The 16,482-nt window shown below is 45.8% G+C and overlaps 4 protein-coding genes across 4 annotated transcripts; 2 read left to right on the top strand and 2 right to left on the bottom strand.

The window, feature by feature from the left end:
* Positions 1-3,128: 3,128 nt before the first annotated feature.
* Positions 3,129-5,016, top strand: EYB26_000547 (uncharacterized protein; the record flags this gene model as incomplete). The annotated part of the gene is made up of 3 exons (XM_054259863.1): positions 3,129-3,250; positions 3,309-3,668; positions 3,780-5,016. The coding sequence occupies 3 exons, from the start codon at positions 3,129-3,131 to the stop codon at positions 5,014-5,016; spliced, it is 1,719 nt and encodes a 572-aa protein (XP_054115838.1).
* A 3,829-nt stretch (positions 5,017-8,845) lies between these two features.
* On the bottom strand, positions 8,846-10,399 carry EYB26_000546 (uncharacterized protein; the record flags this gene model as incomplete). Its single annotated transcript, XM_054259862.1, has 1 exon — positions 8,846-10,399. The coding sequence occupies one exon, from the start codon at positions 10,397-10,399 to the stop codon at positions 8,846-8,848; it is 1,554 nt and encodes a 517-aa protein (XP_054115837.1).
* Positions 10,400-11,879: 1,480 nt separating this feature from the next.
* EYB26_000545 (uncharacterized protein) lies at positions 11,880-13,845 on the top strand (the record flags this gene model as incomplete). The annotated part of the gene is made up of 3 exons (XM_054259861.1): positions 11,880-12,137; positions 12,193-13,328; positions 13,389-13,845. The coding sequence occupies 3 exons, from the start codon at positions 11,880-11,882 to the stop codon at positions 13,843-13,845; spliced, it is 1,851 nt and encodes a 616-aa protein (XP_054115836.1).
* Positions 13,846-14,811: 966 nt separating this feature from the next.
* On the bottom strand, positions 14,812-16,265 carry EYB26_000544 (uncharacterized protein; the record flags this gene model as incomplete). The annotated part of the gene is made up of 2 exons (XM_054259860.1): positions 14,812-15,662; positions 15,749-16,265. 2 exons carry the CDS (start codon positions 16,263-16,265, stop codon positions 14,812-14,814), a joined length of 1,368 nt encoding a protein of 455 aa, XP_054115835.1.
* Positions 16,266-16,482: the final 217 nt, after the last annotated feature.

Genomic DNA, 16,482 nt, shown 5'->3' with positions numbered 1-16,482 from the left:
GCTCTGTGTTGAGTCATTCAGGAGCAAGACACTTGATGATCATGTGATTGATCAGGTCGTCAATGGTACCATGTCAACTCTATCGAGGCACGGACTTTTGTACACTGCCAATAACGGATAATTGAATAACTTATTGACTTTGCTTGATCGTCTTAATTTCCTCCACCCACGTGCAGAAGATCAACGAGCACCAACGGAGACATGATTCGCCAGCGCGGGAATTATCATTGACTATGCCATGATCTTCATGAATGCGGGGATGAATGGTTGAACCCGAAGTGCTAAAACAACATTACAGGATGATTTAGACACTGTCCAAGGTATAATTTGATGCTATATGCAGTCTCGGCTGTTTTCGGGCCGCTGAACTAGTGATAAGTCGTTTCGATGAAGGGTGTTGACGTGGCATTAAGAATCTTTTAGATGTCACGGATCCATGGATTTTGTTGAAATCAGCCTTCGGGGTCTTCCAAGACCTCGTGCGCAAGAAATTAGATCTAACCCATGACAAATTGACTGGAAGTCAAAAGGGGTTATTGGGAATATGAGGAAGTTGTCGGGCTATCTAACCTAACTTAACTGACCAGACACAAATCCTAACTGCTCCAGAGTTCTTGCCGCTACATAGACGGGCTCGCACGGTCAAACCGTGACCGACCCGAACATCCTGGAATTCTAGCAAACACTCGGGCCGATTAGCGGTGTATGCCAGATTTGTGGGATGGATTCTTGAAGCGTCCGTCAACTCCTTTGTAATGTACATAGGTACATCTAGATACTCCATACATACTCAGACGATCCTCTGATCTTCGACAAGAGATCTTTACGTTTTAACACGGTAATACTACGAGTAAGTGAATCATGAGATTTTACTGAAGGTACATATCCATCTATCGGGTTCCATCGGCAGGGTCAGCCTCTGCTGACATCACGATTCGCTTCGTTTAAACTTTCGGGGGCCGGAATTTCCCTAAGCAGGTTATTTTTCAGCCCAGTGATGGAGCACAGGATCTTGGCGAAAGGCGTTGGTGGAAATTAGTTAGAGTCCTTTTGGGATGAAGTGGACTTGTTGGACTCCAGCTGAGAATCTTGGAGAAAGCGCTGCAAATACGTTTGTCCCTTCTCCCGGATCAAGAATCCGTAGTGTTCCGTACCAGACCCCGTAGTCTGGAGTCTGTACCCCGTATTCGTGGCTCTGAACTCCTTGATCGGTGGAATCATAGATCCTATCAGCCTTGGGGCTTGGTGGCGTCCTGTGTGAACGTGGTAGACCGTGCGATTCTGTTACGGTTCAGGGGCACACAGGCACCCGCCAGTCGACTGTCAGGCAACATAGCGATGCACTTCGTATGACCTAGGTAAGACTCTAGGAGTAATGCATTACATATCGCATCTGCTCGGCGCCACTAACGGTCGGAGGGATTTCATGCTATGTCTAATTGCAGTGCGCTGATATATCTCGCCGATGATGGGCGATACATTCCTTAGTAAGACAAGTACGCGCAGCCAGCTGAAGGTTCGGTGGGATTTTATGGTATCTCATACTCCGCAGAGTCCGTAATAGCCCTGAACTTGGATTGAGGCGTAGTCCGGGCTTTTGACTCGATTAGTTTCAAATTCCGATATATTGCTTCACAAGCGATTCCCCGCAATTTCTTGGGAAGATGTAGACATCATATCATGCATGTGCAACAATCACTTCTACCCTTACACACTCCATATGCAGTAACACTTTCCCCATTTCCCCAGTCGATAAAATTTTTTCGCCTAGCGTATTGGGGGGGGGGGGGGGGAGGGTCGGCTACTCCTAACGGTTAATCGGGATGGTGTCTACACTTCCGCACTTCCGTAATTCGCACATGAACTTCATACTACGTACGTAGTTAGTTACTAAAACACATACAAACTTCTGAGGCGTTAGCCGAGTATCCTACTATCTACGCCATCTCACATGTTGGTTTTTTAGCCATTACGGATTGAGAAGCCAATGAAAGACCCGGCTCGGCAACTTGGGATATTAGCGTCGCATTGGAGCGCTCAGGCGCACTCTCTCTTACCCCTGTGATTGACCGCATCGCTCCGGGGCTTATCCACTTTTGCATGAGTGAATTTTGTTTTTGACCCACGGCGTAGGTTGTCACCAGGAAGGAAACACTATGTACGGCGGATTGCATGGATAACAGTCTTGTCAAATTCCCAACTGAAAACTGGAATAATCTATCCTTTTCAGTTGTGTCCTGGTGGCACAGAATCCTGATCATTCCTCATGGCATCGCGGGCATTCGGAAAGCTAATAATGTGGTGGCTACTCGTGAGTGGTAGGGAGGATGTAACTAACGCATGACTACCCCGGACTCCATGAACAGCCTGCCTTGTGTCATGAATGGATGAAATTCGTGTTATGTGGAGCTAAAAATCACCTAGTCTCAATTCGTCTCTGGCCACAATCCGCCATAGATAACGTACTACTACGTACGTAGTAAGTTACTACGGAGTAGAAAGTGGGCACGTTCTACTAGCGATGAGAGACTTTTGAGATTGGGCAAAGGAACGTTTCTAGCTCGTGATGGAATAGTCTCTACAAGCGAATCATATGCCCTGCTATCTGGTCCCCTCTGCCCAGAAAGCATGGCTCCAAAGCTACACGCATCGAATCTTACCTGGATGGGAAACGTGAGCCGGTCCCGCAGCGTTTTACTCGCCCAATCTATGCTTTCTTAGCGTGGTCGCTGATGTACTAATATGCCTTACGAGTCACGACTCAGTCCTGAAATCTTTCTAACTGGGGGTGGCTGGCTTCAAATACGTATTCCATGCAGTAAATTGGTCTGAAGTGCACCAGTCAAGAACACAGTTCGAATTAATAAAAGTTTAAAACAGACATGAGAGAATACCCCATCCTTGGACCAGGGTCTGGCCCATCGGCAGTGGAAGTCTAGAAAGATACGTACACGCATATTATGGGGTATAAACTCGCCGCATTGCGCCCCGCCGTTCGAAGAATTTTTTAATTGGGGTAACAATTAGCGTTCTACGAATCTTTATATATACAGCTCACTGGTTCATATATCGCTCTCTCCACCATTTTCGAGAGTTCAAGGGTAGTTGGCCGTGAGAACATGTGAGCAATGATGAAGTTTTCCTCTATTCTTGAGAGGATTTCTCTTCCTGTGCCAGTGGGGGTCCCTGGCTCTGCTGTTCCAGCAATATTGGTTGGACTTTTCGTTGCGTTGGGGGGTGTCCTTTTCGGGTATGTTGGTCACTACGTATAGCTGTGGGTTGATCAAAGTATTTATTTGTTTTTATAGATACGATACAGGAAATATCAATGGCATCCTTGCCATGAAACAGTTTAGAGACCAGTTCTCGACAGGGTTTACTGACACAATTGACGGACAAGAGAATCAACGCGATTTCACTGCAGGACAGAAAGCTCTGATTGTCTCGATATTGTCAGCTGGCACATTCTGCGGCGCCTTGCTCGCCGCTCCTGTCGCAGATCAAATCGGCCGTCGATATGGCCTGATGGTGTCGTGTGTAATTTTCATTGCCGGTGCTTTATTGCAGGTTATTTCGAGCACCATTCCTGTCTTTGCTGTAGGCAGATGCGTCGCTGGTCTGGGTGTTGGTATGCTATCAACGCTTGTACCACTGTACCAAGCCGAGACGTAAGTGACTTTGCTCCTATAGTGAACAACTACGTTCATCGCCTTGAATGGCTCCCGCATAACAGAAACCCTTTTTGTTTTATGAAAGCTGACCTCTGACCATGTTGATAGTGCACCGAAATGGATCAGAGGAGCCATCTGTTCTGCCTTCCAGTTCGCAGTGACATTTGGCCTGTTCCTAGCGGCCATTGTCAATAACGCCACCAAGGACCGCACCGATTCTGGCGCGTATCGCATCCCCTTAACCGTACAATTAGCCTGGGCTGTCATCCTTATTCTTGGCATGTTCGCTCTTCCAGAAACACCTCGATATCTCATCAAACGTAATCGACGCGAAGACGCTGCTCGTTCTCTTGCTCGCTTGCGACGACTTCCCATGGACAGCCGATATCTGGCCGAGATTGCGGAGATTGCTGAACACCACGAACGTGAGCTCAACCTCGGCGGAAGCTCATACCTGGACTGCTTCAAGGGAAGCCTTGGAAAACGACTCCTGACGGGATGCCTGTTGCAAGCATTGCAGCAGCTCACCGGTATCAACTTTATATTTTATTACGGCACATCTTATTTTGCGAGTGCCAACATGGGCAATGCATTTGCTATCACCATGATTACCAATAGCGTCAATATGCTGGCGACTATCCCTGGTCTGTTGATGATTGAGAGATGGGGACGGCGACCACTTCTACTCTTTGGCGGCGTTGGCATGGCCATCTCTCAATTCCTTGTAGCTGGGTTAGGCACAGGTCTGAGTCAAAACGACGCTACCAATAAGGCGTCCATAATCTTGATCTGTCTTTTCATCTTTTTCTACGCATGTTCATGGGGCCCGGTAGTTTGGGTAGTCCCTGGCGAGATATTCTCGCTCAAAGTGCGAGCCAAATCTATGTCCTTGTCGACGGCATCCAACTGGCTTATCAACTGGGCTTTGGCCTACTCCGTTCCTTACATGGTTGGTTCCGGCACAGGGAACTTGAATTTACAAGCCAAAATGTTCTTCATCTGGGCCAGTTTCTGTGTCCTTGCCAGCATTACCGTCTGGTGTCTGGTCTACGAGACCAAAGGTCTTTCCTTGGAACAGGTCGATGAGATGTACACCGAGATCGATAAGGCTTGGGAATCTCATCACTTTCAAGCTATAGTTGCACTTCGGACCTCTCAGCGTCGTTCTCTCAATGCCCAAGCACAACCTTGGAATCGTCATAGTGCAAAAACCCCGTCATATACCGTGCATATTGAAGCTTCATGCTCTTCAACGATGGAGGAGAGCGAGCGCCATCAGTCGCGGTCAAGTAGGGGTACCGCGACTGAGCAAGAACCTTCTATTATGTTGCGACAGTTTCCTTAGCGTGCAATAAATAATATATATCTAAATAGTTTAATTAATGAAAAATAAGGCTACATGACTGACTATACATAAGTATTACCTCGATAACCTGTGTAGTCCATCGCATTCTGAAACAAGTCCATGAATAATCACTACGATGAAAATGATTCAACTATGTACTTCCAGCCAGTTATTGATAAATGATCTTTATTAGACCCCTGGCAATGCAGGTGAGTCGGATGTCTAACATACCCAGGTAGACACCATCAAAATGGCTTGGGATAGAGACACGTTCTATATGATACAGGGGTTACTCTTATATAGTCAACTTATTCACATAATCCTCATCATATGAAACGGGTGCTACCTGCTCGAGAGTCTCGCGACTAGGACTTTGAAACTGTAAGTGCATTGCTGGCTGGACGAGAAATCCATGAATGCCACCCAGCTAGAGCAAGATAAGGTTCGCCAACACATATATGCCCTTGTACTTTCAATTGAGTTTGATACGCTTTGTATCATCCTGAAGTAAATTAGAAAATGCCAAATTTATCCCTTTTGCGGTATATTCTCCGAAAACCTGCAACAGGGACATCGCTTCTAAGATGTTATAGTGCCACCAGCCCTAACAGGTACTCATCAGGAATCATCCTTGATCTCAGCGTATCTGTCTCAGGTATCGACCTTATCCTTGAGGGGCGACCACTCCGGTGATACATTTCAGCATCAGGGTCGCATTTATGAATCTTGCCACGAGAGACTGTTGATGATGAGAGGTGTAAGTCAGTACGAATCAGTTACTCAAGCACGACCTCCTTGTGGCATATGCGAGCCTGGGCTGGAGACGCAATATCTGCGAGAAACAGCAATATATCTTGAATCGTCTACCATATACTGCAATTCATCATTGTCGATTTCGTTTCTTGTAAGTTTGGGGGTGAATGTTGCTTGATAGTTGGGGTAGTCGAGATACTACGAATGTGCAACGGTAAGGCACGTACAACAGCAACGTCACAGGGACTTTGCCAATATTTCTACAATTTGATTGGGTCAAAATATCGAGCGATCCAGTAGCGTGCTATCGGCTTAAAATTTGAGCCGTTCAGTGTACATATGTAGCCTTGAAACTATATATTCTAGGTAATGCATATGTATCACCAGTGATCGAGATATGCGATGACCCGCACTGAGATACTTCAACCATGATGAGACAAATTGACATGGGAAAGCAGTCTCAACAGACCTAAGCAATTTTAAGGTAATGTCTAACATCCTTCTCTACAGACAATAAGAAGTACCCCGTTGGAAATCAAGACATTGATTGATCTGGCATTCTGAGACTAGTCTCTCCGTGCGAATCTCAAGATGTCACCAAGCTACTCCTTAAGTACTGTAGAGATTTCTATTTGTAACTCACAAGTAGATAGTGAGTCAATAAAATCATGTGCAAGGCCCGTCCATTTGACTAAGATTTGGTCAGCCTCAATTCGGCCCTATTGCTGCTCATCCGACAACATAGTACGTAGTATGTCAGAAGATCGACTAACTAGTTAACCTATAGTTTATCGATAAAAATAAAATAACAAGCTTATTCTAGCACCTCCACTCGTCCGAAAAATTGGGAGCGGGACCCATTCTCAATCCGATGCGATCTGAGCCGATCTCTTCTAGCCTAAAGCTTCAACTCTTTGTGTGATCAAACTATCGTAGCCCAGCCAAGAGAGCCCGGAATTATCAAATTTGGCCCACTCCATGTAAGTCCTACTGAGAATGGATATATCATGACGTCTTAAGTGGACGACTTCCTTTTCAGTCGTCTATTATTTGCTTCCGCGGTGCTAGGACTTACGTACGGATACTCAATTATGAGCTACGATAGGGTTCATTAGGATTCAAACTAATCCATACCGTATCAGTCACTAAATAGGAACATACACTGCCAACTAGCCATGTATATTTTCGTATCCCAGCTGCAGATGGGAACGTGAAAAAGTGGGAACAGCTGGGCAGATAGGTAGATACTCGCATGTGCGTGAATCAACCAAGTTGGCATACTTTCCGACCGTGTATGCGTATGCAGCTGCCAAAAACGCAAGAGGAATTTGCTTCATTTCTTTTTTTTTTTTTCTTGCGTGTGGATGCTTTTGATCTAGCCATGGGCGGGTTGAACAATAGCTAGCAGCATGACGATTATGCAGTGCTATACGATCAATTCTGTGCCTGAATGGGGTGTTTACAACCTTGCTTGTTCCCAGAGCATTAGGCAGAAGTGGCTGGATTGGTTTTAAACATGAGTTTGTTGATTGACGTTACCGGTAGGGCTCACTTTGGTTCCGTGGGAACGCCCGTCGAGCCGAGTGACTATATCCCCTGCTTCCACATAAGTTAGCTAATTGCGAGTAGCGGAGTAAACGGCCTTCGACTACACAATGCTTTTGTTGTAGTACAAGCCGAATCCGCACATGTCTCTCTCGCAGTACAACCTCAGATGAGGAGAAAAGGAAGTGGTGGTACAGTTACACTGTCACTTTACCGCTTCTGGCTGGGATTGACGCAAGTGACAGCTGAGGACATCTGAACGACCACCGTGTCGGAAACCGAGCCAGATACCCTGATACAGACGTGGGTCGTACGTGAATAGAAAGACTAACGTTCCAGGAAGATCTTGAGACAGCGTAAATAATCGGCTCATCCCCCGGCGATTGGTCGGTTTTACGCACATGAATTCGATAGATTAAAATACTAATTTGATTGCCCCTCTTCTCCCTTCTCACCGTCAATTCTTTCTGAGACGTCATTTTCTCGATAGAACTGGGCCTCCGCAGCTCAAGTACATTCGTGCTAGACTAGACGATTCCAAAAGTAAGTCTGAAGAAGAAGGAAGTTGCGATTCCAGAAAGTAAATCTCGCTAGTGACAGCCACCGATCGGCCGAATTGATGTTTTCTTTTTTTATATTTCTTTTTCTTTTCCTTTTCTCTTTTTGAACGGTACGGAGTAGTCACTAAAAAACTTTCAGGGATTGTGGTCAAGGCTAAAACTCTTAGCACGAAGACTATTTTTTCTGCTACCTTGATGTCTTTGGTATCGAAATGCACGTTAGGGCTTAGATTAACCCATCGCCCGCCGTCACGAACACCCCGATCGCCAGCTTTATGCACCAGCAGCGTGCTAGACTGCATGTTGAAGATCATTTTTATACGACAAGTTGTGGTACTTTCTGCGGCTGCGTAGTTGTTGGAATACGAAGAGATAAGTGGTTAGCTATGTGTATATTTCCCTATTATGGAATCTATTCAACTCTCCGGGATAACTGAAGACCGACTGGTTTGGTGATGAAGAAGGCGTTCATTGAACACAAAGTATTAATAACTATGCAACTTGCTACGTAATAAGTAATTTTTTTACTATTTCTTTCTTTTTTAAAATTAACTAGTTAACTAGTTAGATGGCTAGATATTAAAGTCTGAAAAAAGATATAATTGGCGGGGCGATTCTGAGTCCGGGAATATGGGTCAGAAAGGGACAAGGATGTCCAGATACACAAGCTCGCCACATTTACAACGATCGGCCTGTGCCGGAGTTGATATTTGATTGGCAAGGTACAGAAATCTAGTTATAGTGGCTTAGCACCCTCATTTGCCCTTCCTTTCTCTGTCATGTGGGTTCTCTTCAACATGTTGGTGTTGTTCTTGGCTTCCCACTTTCCTAATTCGGAAGTCAGACGGTTTCATGGCATTCAAGTGATCGCGAGTGATACCTACAATGGAACTAGTAGTCCCTAGGCGCAGGAACATTAATCATTACGAAGTACGGAATACGATGTGTAGAAACAAGTGAAACAACTCTATTCACGAATCAAAGATCGGACCCATAGCCACCAGACCCCTCGTCTCCAACTCGTACACCAACTTCTTGGTAAACCTAGGGTTACTAATCACGCAGACCGCCTCGGCTCCAAACTCGTTTGCCATACGCTCAATAATGGGCACCATATCGACGCGACCCGTTAAATCAGTATCCATCACTAGCGGGTCAGGATCCATATGCTTGACTAGATCGATGATTCCCTGCCCGTATGTCTTGAGTGGCGAGCGTGTTTGCCACACTACTCGCATTGCAGGTCTGTCTCCATCACCTAGGAATGATAGACAGGGCCCAATACCGGATCCTGTGGTCACCACGATGATCCTTTCGTAGAGGCGCATCACGTATGCAAAGCCGTAGACTAGAACACCCCGCTTCCACAGATATTGGGGTGGATGATCAATTGTGTCTGCAGTCCAGTCACCTGCCTTAGATATCAAGCAGGAAAACGAATCGGGAGACTGCAGGACTGAATCTGGGCTTCTCTCAGCGGCACGATCGGGAAAAGTTGCAAATGAATGCCAGTCCCACAGGGGATTTTTGGCAAGTTGGATCCCTAGACCAAACCTGGTCCGTGCATGGTTCATATGAAGTCTAATTGCATGTCTAGAAAGTGGTTCTGGTTCCACCTTCACCCTTCGAAGGAGTAGGTAAGGATGAACGATAGCCACAATAACCACGATGAGCAGCCAGAAAGCAGGTAGCCGAATGAGGTATTGCCTCAAACTCAGACCCTCTGCTTTCCTAGCTTGATCCGAAAACACCAACAGCAACGCCAAAAACAAAGCAACCACCACCCAAGCGGAGAAACGATGCGTTAGCTCAAATCCATTGTGATGCTTGAACCGAAAAGCGGGATAAGCCGCAGCCATGATGAACAGTATTAACATCAGAATGATATAGGCTATTATGACCACGGCTGTGGAGATTTGCTGCTGTGCTTGTGCTGCACCAGCGCTGCTGCTATCATGGTCACCCGGAAACCAGTAATGCTTGGAGATCAAGCCCACTAGTCCGACGTACCACACGAATGATGCAACGCCGCATCCACTGTGTACGCCACCCAAGTGGAAGGCCTTGGATGCAATTCGTCGTAGTCGTAGTGGAGCTGACCGCGGCATGGAGCAGATCACCAGGTAAATCGTATTGACTACCAATGGTTGGCGCATTAAACCGCAGACAGTCAAGTTTGCTGCTGTTGCATTGACGAATGCCAGAAGAGAGGATTGGTCGGTTATCATGATGGCAATAAAGACCGCGAGATTTGCGAGAAAGACGAATGAGAAAAGGCGACGATAAACATTGAGGATTGTATATCGGAGGAAATTCCAGTATGATCTTGGCTTGGACTGGCGTTTGCTCTTTTGTGCTTCGACATCCTCACCGACATTGCTGTAATATCCGCAGTCTATTCTCTGCTCCTTTATTGTCTGTAAAGTTGATTGGGTTGGCGTTTGGATTGGGGTTTCGAAACTGCTTGACGAAGGTGTTGGGGTTGGTATGACCAATTTGACCTCTTTGGCCAAATCCTCAGACATGGTGGTAAAACGAGTTCAAGCAAAGGCAATTAGACTTTCTCAAGGTCTTAATGCTGCTATGGTATGGTGTAAAATGCACAAAGTCAATGACCAATAAGTACATATGTAGTTCGTCGTTTATATAGTTCCAAATATCAAGAGCAGGTTTTCTGCTTACTATGGGCATGTAGATCCTTCGAATAAACCTACCTGAAGTCTTTAGTCAAAGTTTGATCTCAATATATTGTAGTTTGATAGGTAACCATGAAATTCTGAGATCAATCATATAGCCAGGTATGAAGGTATGTAAGTAAAGACCTAATCAGGACGATACAGAGCTATTCATCCCATTGTGCAGTACGTCAAACTCGGTCGATCAGATAGACTAACATGAGCATGTCTCCGGCGGCATAGCCAGCAATATAATAGCCTAACCAAGACTGATGCAGCGATGGGCGCTGTCAATTTATTAACGCGTACCCGGTACCCTATTAGATCCATCTCTCACCTTGGTCTTTACATGTGCGCCCAGCATGGATCCGAGCGGTTTTCGTCTCAAGCCTCAATCTGGACGGATTTAATCAAATCTGGGAACTGTAGCGGCCCCATTTTATTATTGTGTACGATATGGCGTGGAGCGTTACATGCATGATGGATTATCTAAGTAAAAAGTGGACTTTAAACTTACCCAACCAACACCCCTGATCTACTAACTTATGTGTGGGTAGGTATAGGATTGCATCAGTTCACAGTCAGTATTCCGAGACAAGCTGACCTGACCCCCGCCGAAGAATTTTCGTAAAAGTCGTCACCGTAAATCGAGGCTATTGAGGACTGCTGATTGTCATTCATGGAATGAGATCGGCGTAGCCTTTCGACCCGAAGTAGGGCAAACCTGAACGGATGGCTTCCGGAATAGGAAATTTCTTTGTTGGAATGGGACTCGTGGCCTAGCCAATCTAGACGCCACTGCAGATAAAAAAGCCAAAAATGCTTTTTACTCAGATGATTGGATCCCGGACTAGTAGAATCTAATCGGCTGAAAGATCCAGATATCGCATTAGTATCTCAAAATTCTGACTGGAATGTAGAAAAACAAAACACCGTGCCTGCAGCTACCATTTTCCGTGCAGGGTACGGAGTATTTCGGCTAATGTTGCTCAGTCCTCTCCCATTAATCTGGGATATTGCGTAATTATGGGACGTTTATATTACAGTTTATCTATGCATTTCCGATGAACATGGATCTTCTGAGTTGGTAATCTATTTCGCCACGACTAACCTTGTATGCGTCGCATTTCCTTATAGTATCCTGACTCCCCAGGGACCCAGTTATTATATTATAACTCTTGGGTTTCAATCAATGCATAAAGTCTGAGAGCCAACGGGGTATCAAAAAACATTTTTCTAGTCTATCTGTGACTTGGTCTTACTTTGCTTAATTTATATGGTGGCGCAACTATAAACGCAGCCTCACAGCCCAGGTTCCCACGCAACAGTCATGGGTGGACAAATTTCCTCCATGGAGCATGATACACGTTTCCAGAGTCCTATATATAAGGACTTGTTGTCATTTGCTCTTGACGAGCAGCCCGTTGCATATGATGAGCAGAGACCTTTATATGTTGATGCTGAGAATCCGACGTTGTCCCTTAATGCGCGTCAAGTGAGACTTTTTGTGAGAACTGTGATTGCAGGCCTCAAGAAGAGGGCCGGTATTGAGGCTGGAGATTGTGTTTTGGTGACTTTGCCGAATAATGTACGTTTTTCAACCATATATCGCCTTTCTTTTGGCTATCGCTGATGAAAACCAGGTCTTATACTCGTCAATATTCTACGGCATCGTAGGCGCGGGTGGCATATACATGGGCATCAACCCATCGAGTCAATATGCGGAACTAGAGCATTTCTTGGAGTTATCTACTCCCAAATTGATCATCACAGCACCCGCCGGATTAGGCTTGTTGCAAGAAGTCACAAAAGCCAAGGGTATAGCACAGAATCGTATCTGTGTCTTAGACGACTATGCCATTTCATGTATATCAAAGATCTTGGCATCGCGGCCGTCAACTCCAGTTGGTGAGGCTATGCAGGTGGATAATATCAATTACAACCTGCATCCAGAAACAATGAACTTTTCAGCTCTCCTCCGCCATGGTGAACAAGACTGGATCAGATTCGACGACAAGCACCGCGCCATAAACACACCAGCAGCCATGTACACCACCAGCGGAACCGGTGGCCTGCCCAAGGGAGCTTTATTATCTCACCACTCAATCATCATGCATCACCAGAGCCTCTACTATGAGACACCATACGACACAACACGACTAATATGTATCCCGATGTTCCATCTCTTCGGCGCCTTGTTCACGCACATCTGGCCCATCCGGTACGGAGAGACTTGCTATATCCTACCTAGATTCGATATTGCGCAATTCGTGCAAACGGTATATCTCTACCGCATTACGGAGACCTTCATGGTGCCAGCTATGGTGCAAGCGTTAACCAAATGCCCCGATCTTGAATTATCGCAATTCTTCAGGTCACTGCGCTACATCGGGACAGCCGGGGCATCGCTCGATTCGGCGTCAGCAGAGCGCCTAGAAACAAAACTCCATCCTGAAGCACAGATATCCCAAATATGGGGCATGACTGAAGTCGGAGTTGCGTTTCAGATGAGATATGGACACCGCGATGGGACGGGGAGTATAGGCCGTTTGTTACCGAATTATGATGTTAAATTGTTGGATATTAATGGTGTTGAGATTACGGCCGATGACATTCCCGGCGAACTGCATGTTCGTGGCCCGGGAGTCCTGATGGAATATAAAGGTATACCAGATGCCAAAGATGGGTATGGCTGGTTTCGGACGGGAGATATTGTTTGTGTTCGTGACAGCATGTACTATGTCGTTGGACGAGCAAAGGAACTTATCAAAGTTAGGGGGTACATCTCTCTCTCTTCTTCTCACTCTGATGAACATCTTACTAATGAATTGACTCACAGATGGCAAGTCGCCCCCGCTGAAATCGAGGGTGTCCTCCTCAAACACCCCTGCATCGCCGACGCAGCAGTCGTCGGCATCAAAAAAGAAGGCTCGTCCCACCAACTCGAAGACGAACTCGTCCGCGCCTTCGTCGTCCGCCGCAAAACCACAGCGGCCGCCAGACTCACAGGCGACGAAGTTTACCGCTTCGCACGGCACCAACTCTCAAGCTACAAATCAATTACGGGAGGAGTGATTTTCGTAGATGAGATTCCGCGCACGCCCAGCGGGAAAGTACAGCGATTCAAGCTTGTTGAAATGTGCGCTTATCGGGATATTGTGTCTAGTTTGCTGTTCTTTAGGCCGCCAGTTGTTGAGAATCCGGTCAGGTTGACAGCGGTGCATAGTTTGGGATTGAGGTCGGTTAGGCATAGGAAGAGTCGTGTTGGGTCGGCGAGGATTGAGTTGCGTTCTTAGTATCTTTTCGTGGGTTTATTAAGGCGTTCCATACTTTTGTGATATCATATATCGTGCATCATGCGGTTGACTAATTTTCGTTCGTGATTATAAGACTACTATCTCTCATATATAGTTGATTAATGTTAATCCAATACATCAGATATCTTTATGGCAAACATGCATTCTCGCCCATGCAATGAGATTCGAGATCTTATTACTATAATTAAGAAGCGGATTAATGAGTATATAATAAGCCCATCGGAGATAGTTAATCAAGCAATACCGGTAAACTGGATACCGGTAGATAAAGCATATAAAATGAGTATTAATAAGCTTCTAATTGTACAGAAAGAAGTGCATGATTTACACGCTGTAAATGAGAAGGAGAAGAAAAAGCATACAATATCTAGAGCTTAAATATCTTATAAAGGGTCTCTTATAGTGCAGGAAGCCCAGGTATTGATAGTCGAAATGAGGTATCTGAGTCTATTCTGGCTGTACTAGTTGAATCTGAGCCTCAGGCCTCTCGACCATGCGTATGAGCGCCACCAAAGTACAGTGGATGTGGGATTATTGGGCATAAAATTAATAGATGTCCAAATCGTACTATAATTAATTTTTTTGTATCTATTTTATATGTGGGTTAGAAATTCAGGCTTGAAATTTGTATAAACCGCGTTTTCTGGGAAAAGTGGTGTTCGATTATGTTAAGTCACCACTGATGACGTCAGGACGTGCGAAGAAGCGCCGAATCACGCATGGGATGATTGATATTCCGACTCTGGGTTAGGACGGGAACTTTTCCATACAGAATACATGTCTTCCAGTGCTCGAAACAAAGCAACAGAGTATAATTATTATACAGCATCGTTATATCAGGTATATATAATCTACAAGGTCCACCGAGTTTTCGTTGGACACTGATGGCAGCTCACAAGTCACAATCGAGACATCCAAAAACGCCAATAATGCATTGCCTTTTCTTCACCCATCCACTTCTGCCTTCGCAATAGCATCTACCTTTGCATTGCTATCTGCCGTTGCATCAATGTTTGCATTCACATCCACCTCATAGTCAACCGACGGTGCTTGTGGAGGTTGTTGAGGAGGTGGCTGATTCGGCAAATTTGACATATCTTTCGGCCGTGGTGGCCATTCCGGAGCCAGATAACTAAGCATCTTGCATACCTCCTTTCGTTTCAATCTGAAATCCTGGTAGAGTTGTTTCCACACTTCGCGGTCGCGACAGCCGCTCTCCTGAGGCGTGCCGGGGTTATGATCACAGACGGGTTGCATCTTTGCGAGCTGTCCATGAGGCCACATAACCCACGGTTTGGGCAATGGCCAGTCAGAGAAATGGACCAGCTTAGCCTCGCTGAGAACCTTGTCAGGATTCCATGTCTCGTAGTCATTTCCCAAAAACTTGCGGTGATCTTTTGTGCGGAATTCTCCCGTCACTAGGCCGTACTGTCGATGTGGAAGAACGAGCGCCGATCCACCATATCGTTCATTAAGCAATTCCATGTCATATAATTCATGCGATTCGTCCCTATCCGTGCCAAGTTGACCAGCCTCCACTCCTTGCACCTTTTCCATTAACGCCTTCCATTCCTTATACGAGGGTTCCAGTAACACCAGGAGAGAAGTAAGCTTCATATTTTCGGGTTCGTTCCAATACGCTCGTGGCATGGCGACGGTGGAAGATGGAAGAAAGAACAATTCGTCAAGGTTCTGGAGAATAAGGGTGTCTGAATCGATCTGTAGAATGCGGCGGTAGGTCGTCTCCCGGAAAGCCCATAACTTGTTGATGCTTTCATCCCACGTAGCGCGATCCTCTATATGCGAATATTGTTAGTTACGTTCCATTGAGTGATATCGAGGATGCACGTATGACACCATACGGGCAAGAAGTAAGACATACCCGACTCGTGTTGATGAAGACTATCCATCGTAACCGGCTCAAGTTGAACCTTGTATCGATCGCGCGCCAAATTCAACAACTGGCTCAACCGGTCATTCTCAGAGTTCACCTCCAAATCCCAACCTTTCGGATAAAACAGAATTCTGTCCGCGCGACTCCCCAATCGATCTAGCGCTTCAAACACCATCACTGAATTACACAAATACGTCTCATCGGTGACATATTGCGTATAAGCATATTGCGTCCAATCGATAGCTTCATAATTGAGATAGGGTGATAGGCCTCGAGGCGGTTGCGATCGATGAAAGGTGATGTATAGTATAATGAGTAAAACAAGAGAAGCTATAACATATTTCCGCAGCCTGCGCGGCGTAATGCCGCTGATGACGGATCGCGGTGACCAGTCAGACTTGTAGTCGTCTCGATAATCGTCGGGGTCTGAATCATCTGTTAAGTCTGCAAGGTCGAAAGAAACCTTCTTGCGGATAGAAGTCGCCGATAAATTGTGTCTATGCATGGGGAATGTCAAATTAAAGAGAGAGAGAAAAAGAACGAGACTTGTTTATAAGAAGCAGAAAAATGCAATCATCTCCGAGCGAGTGTAAGCGAACCAGTCGTTTTCATTATGCGATTATAATTGTTTGTTGTTGATGATGAGATGAGGAAAGTGATACTCCCTTCCTCTTTCTCCAGGAGACGTCCCTGAACGAAAGACACGTGATTCATCTTATCGA

Source organism: Talaromyces marneffei, chromosome 1 (genome assembly GCF_009556855.1).
Source record: "Talaromyces marneffei chromosome 1, complete sequence".
Taxonomy (NCBI): domain Eukaryota; kingdom Fungi; phylum Ascomycota; class Eurotiomycetes; order Eurotiales; family Trichocomaceae; genus Talaromyces; species Talaromyces marneffei.
This window is presented reverse-complemented; position numbering and strand designations above follow the sequence as displayed.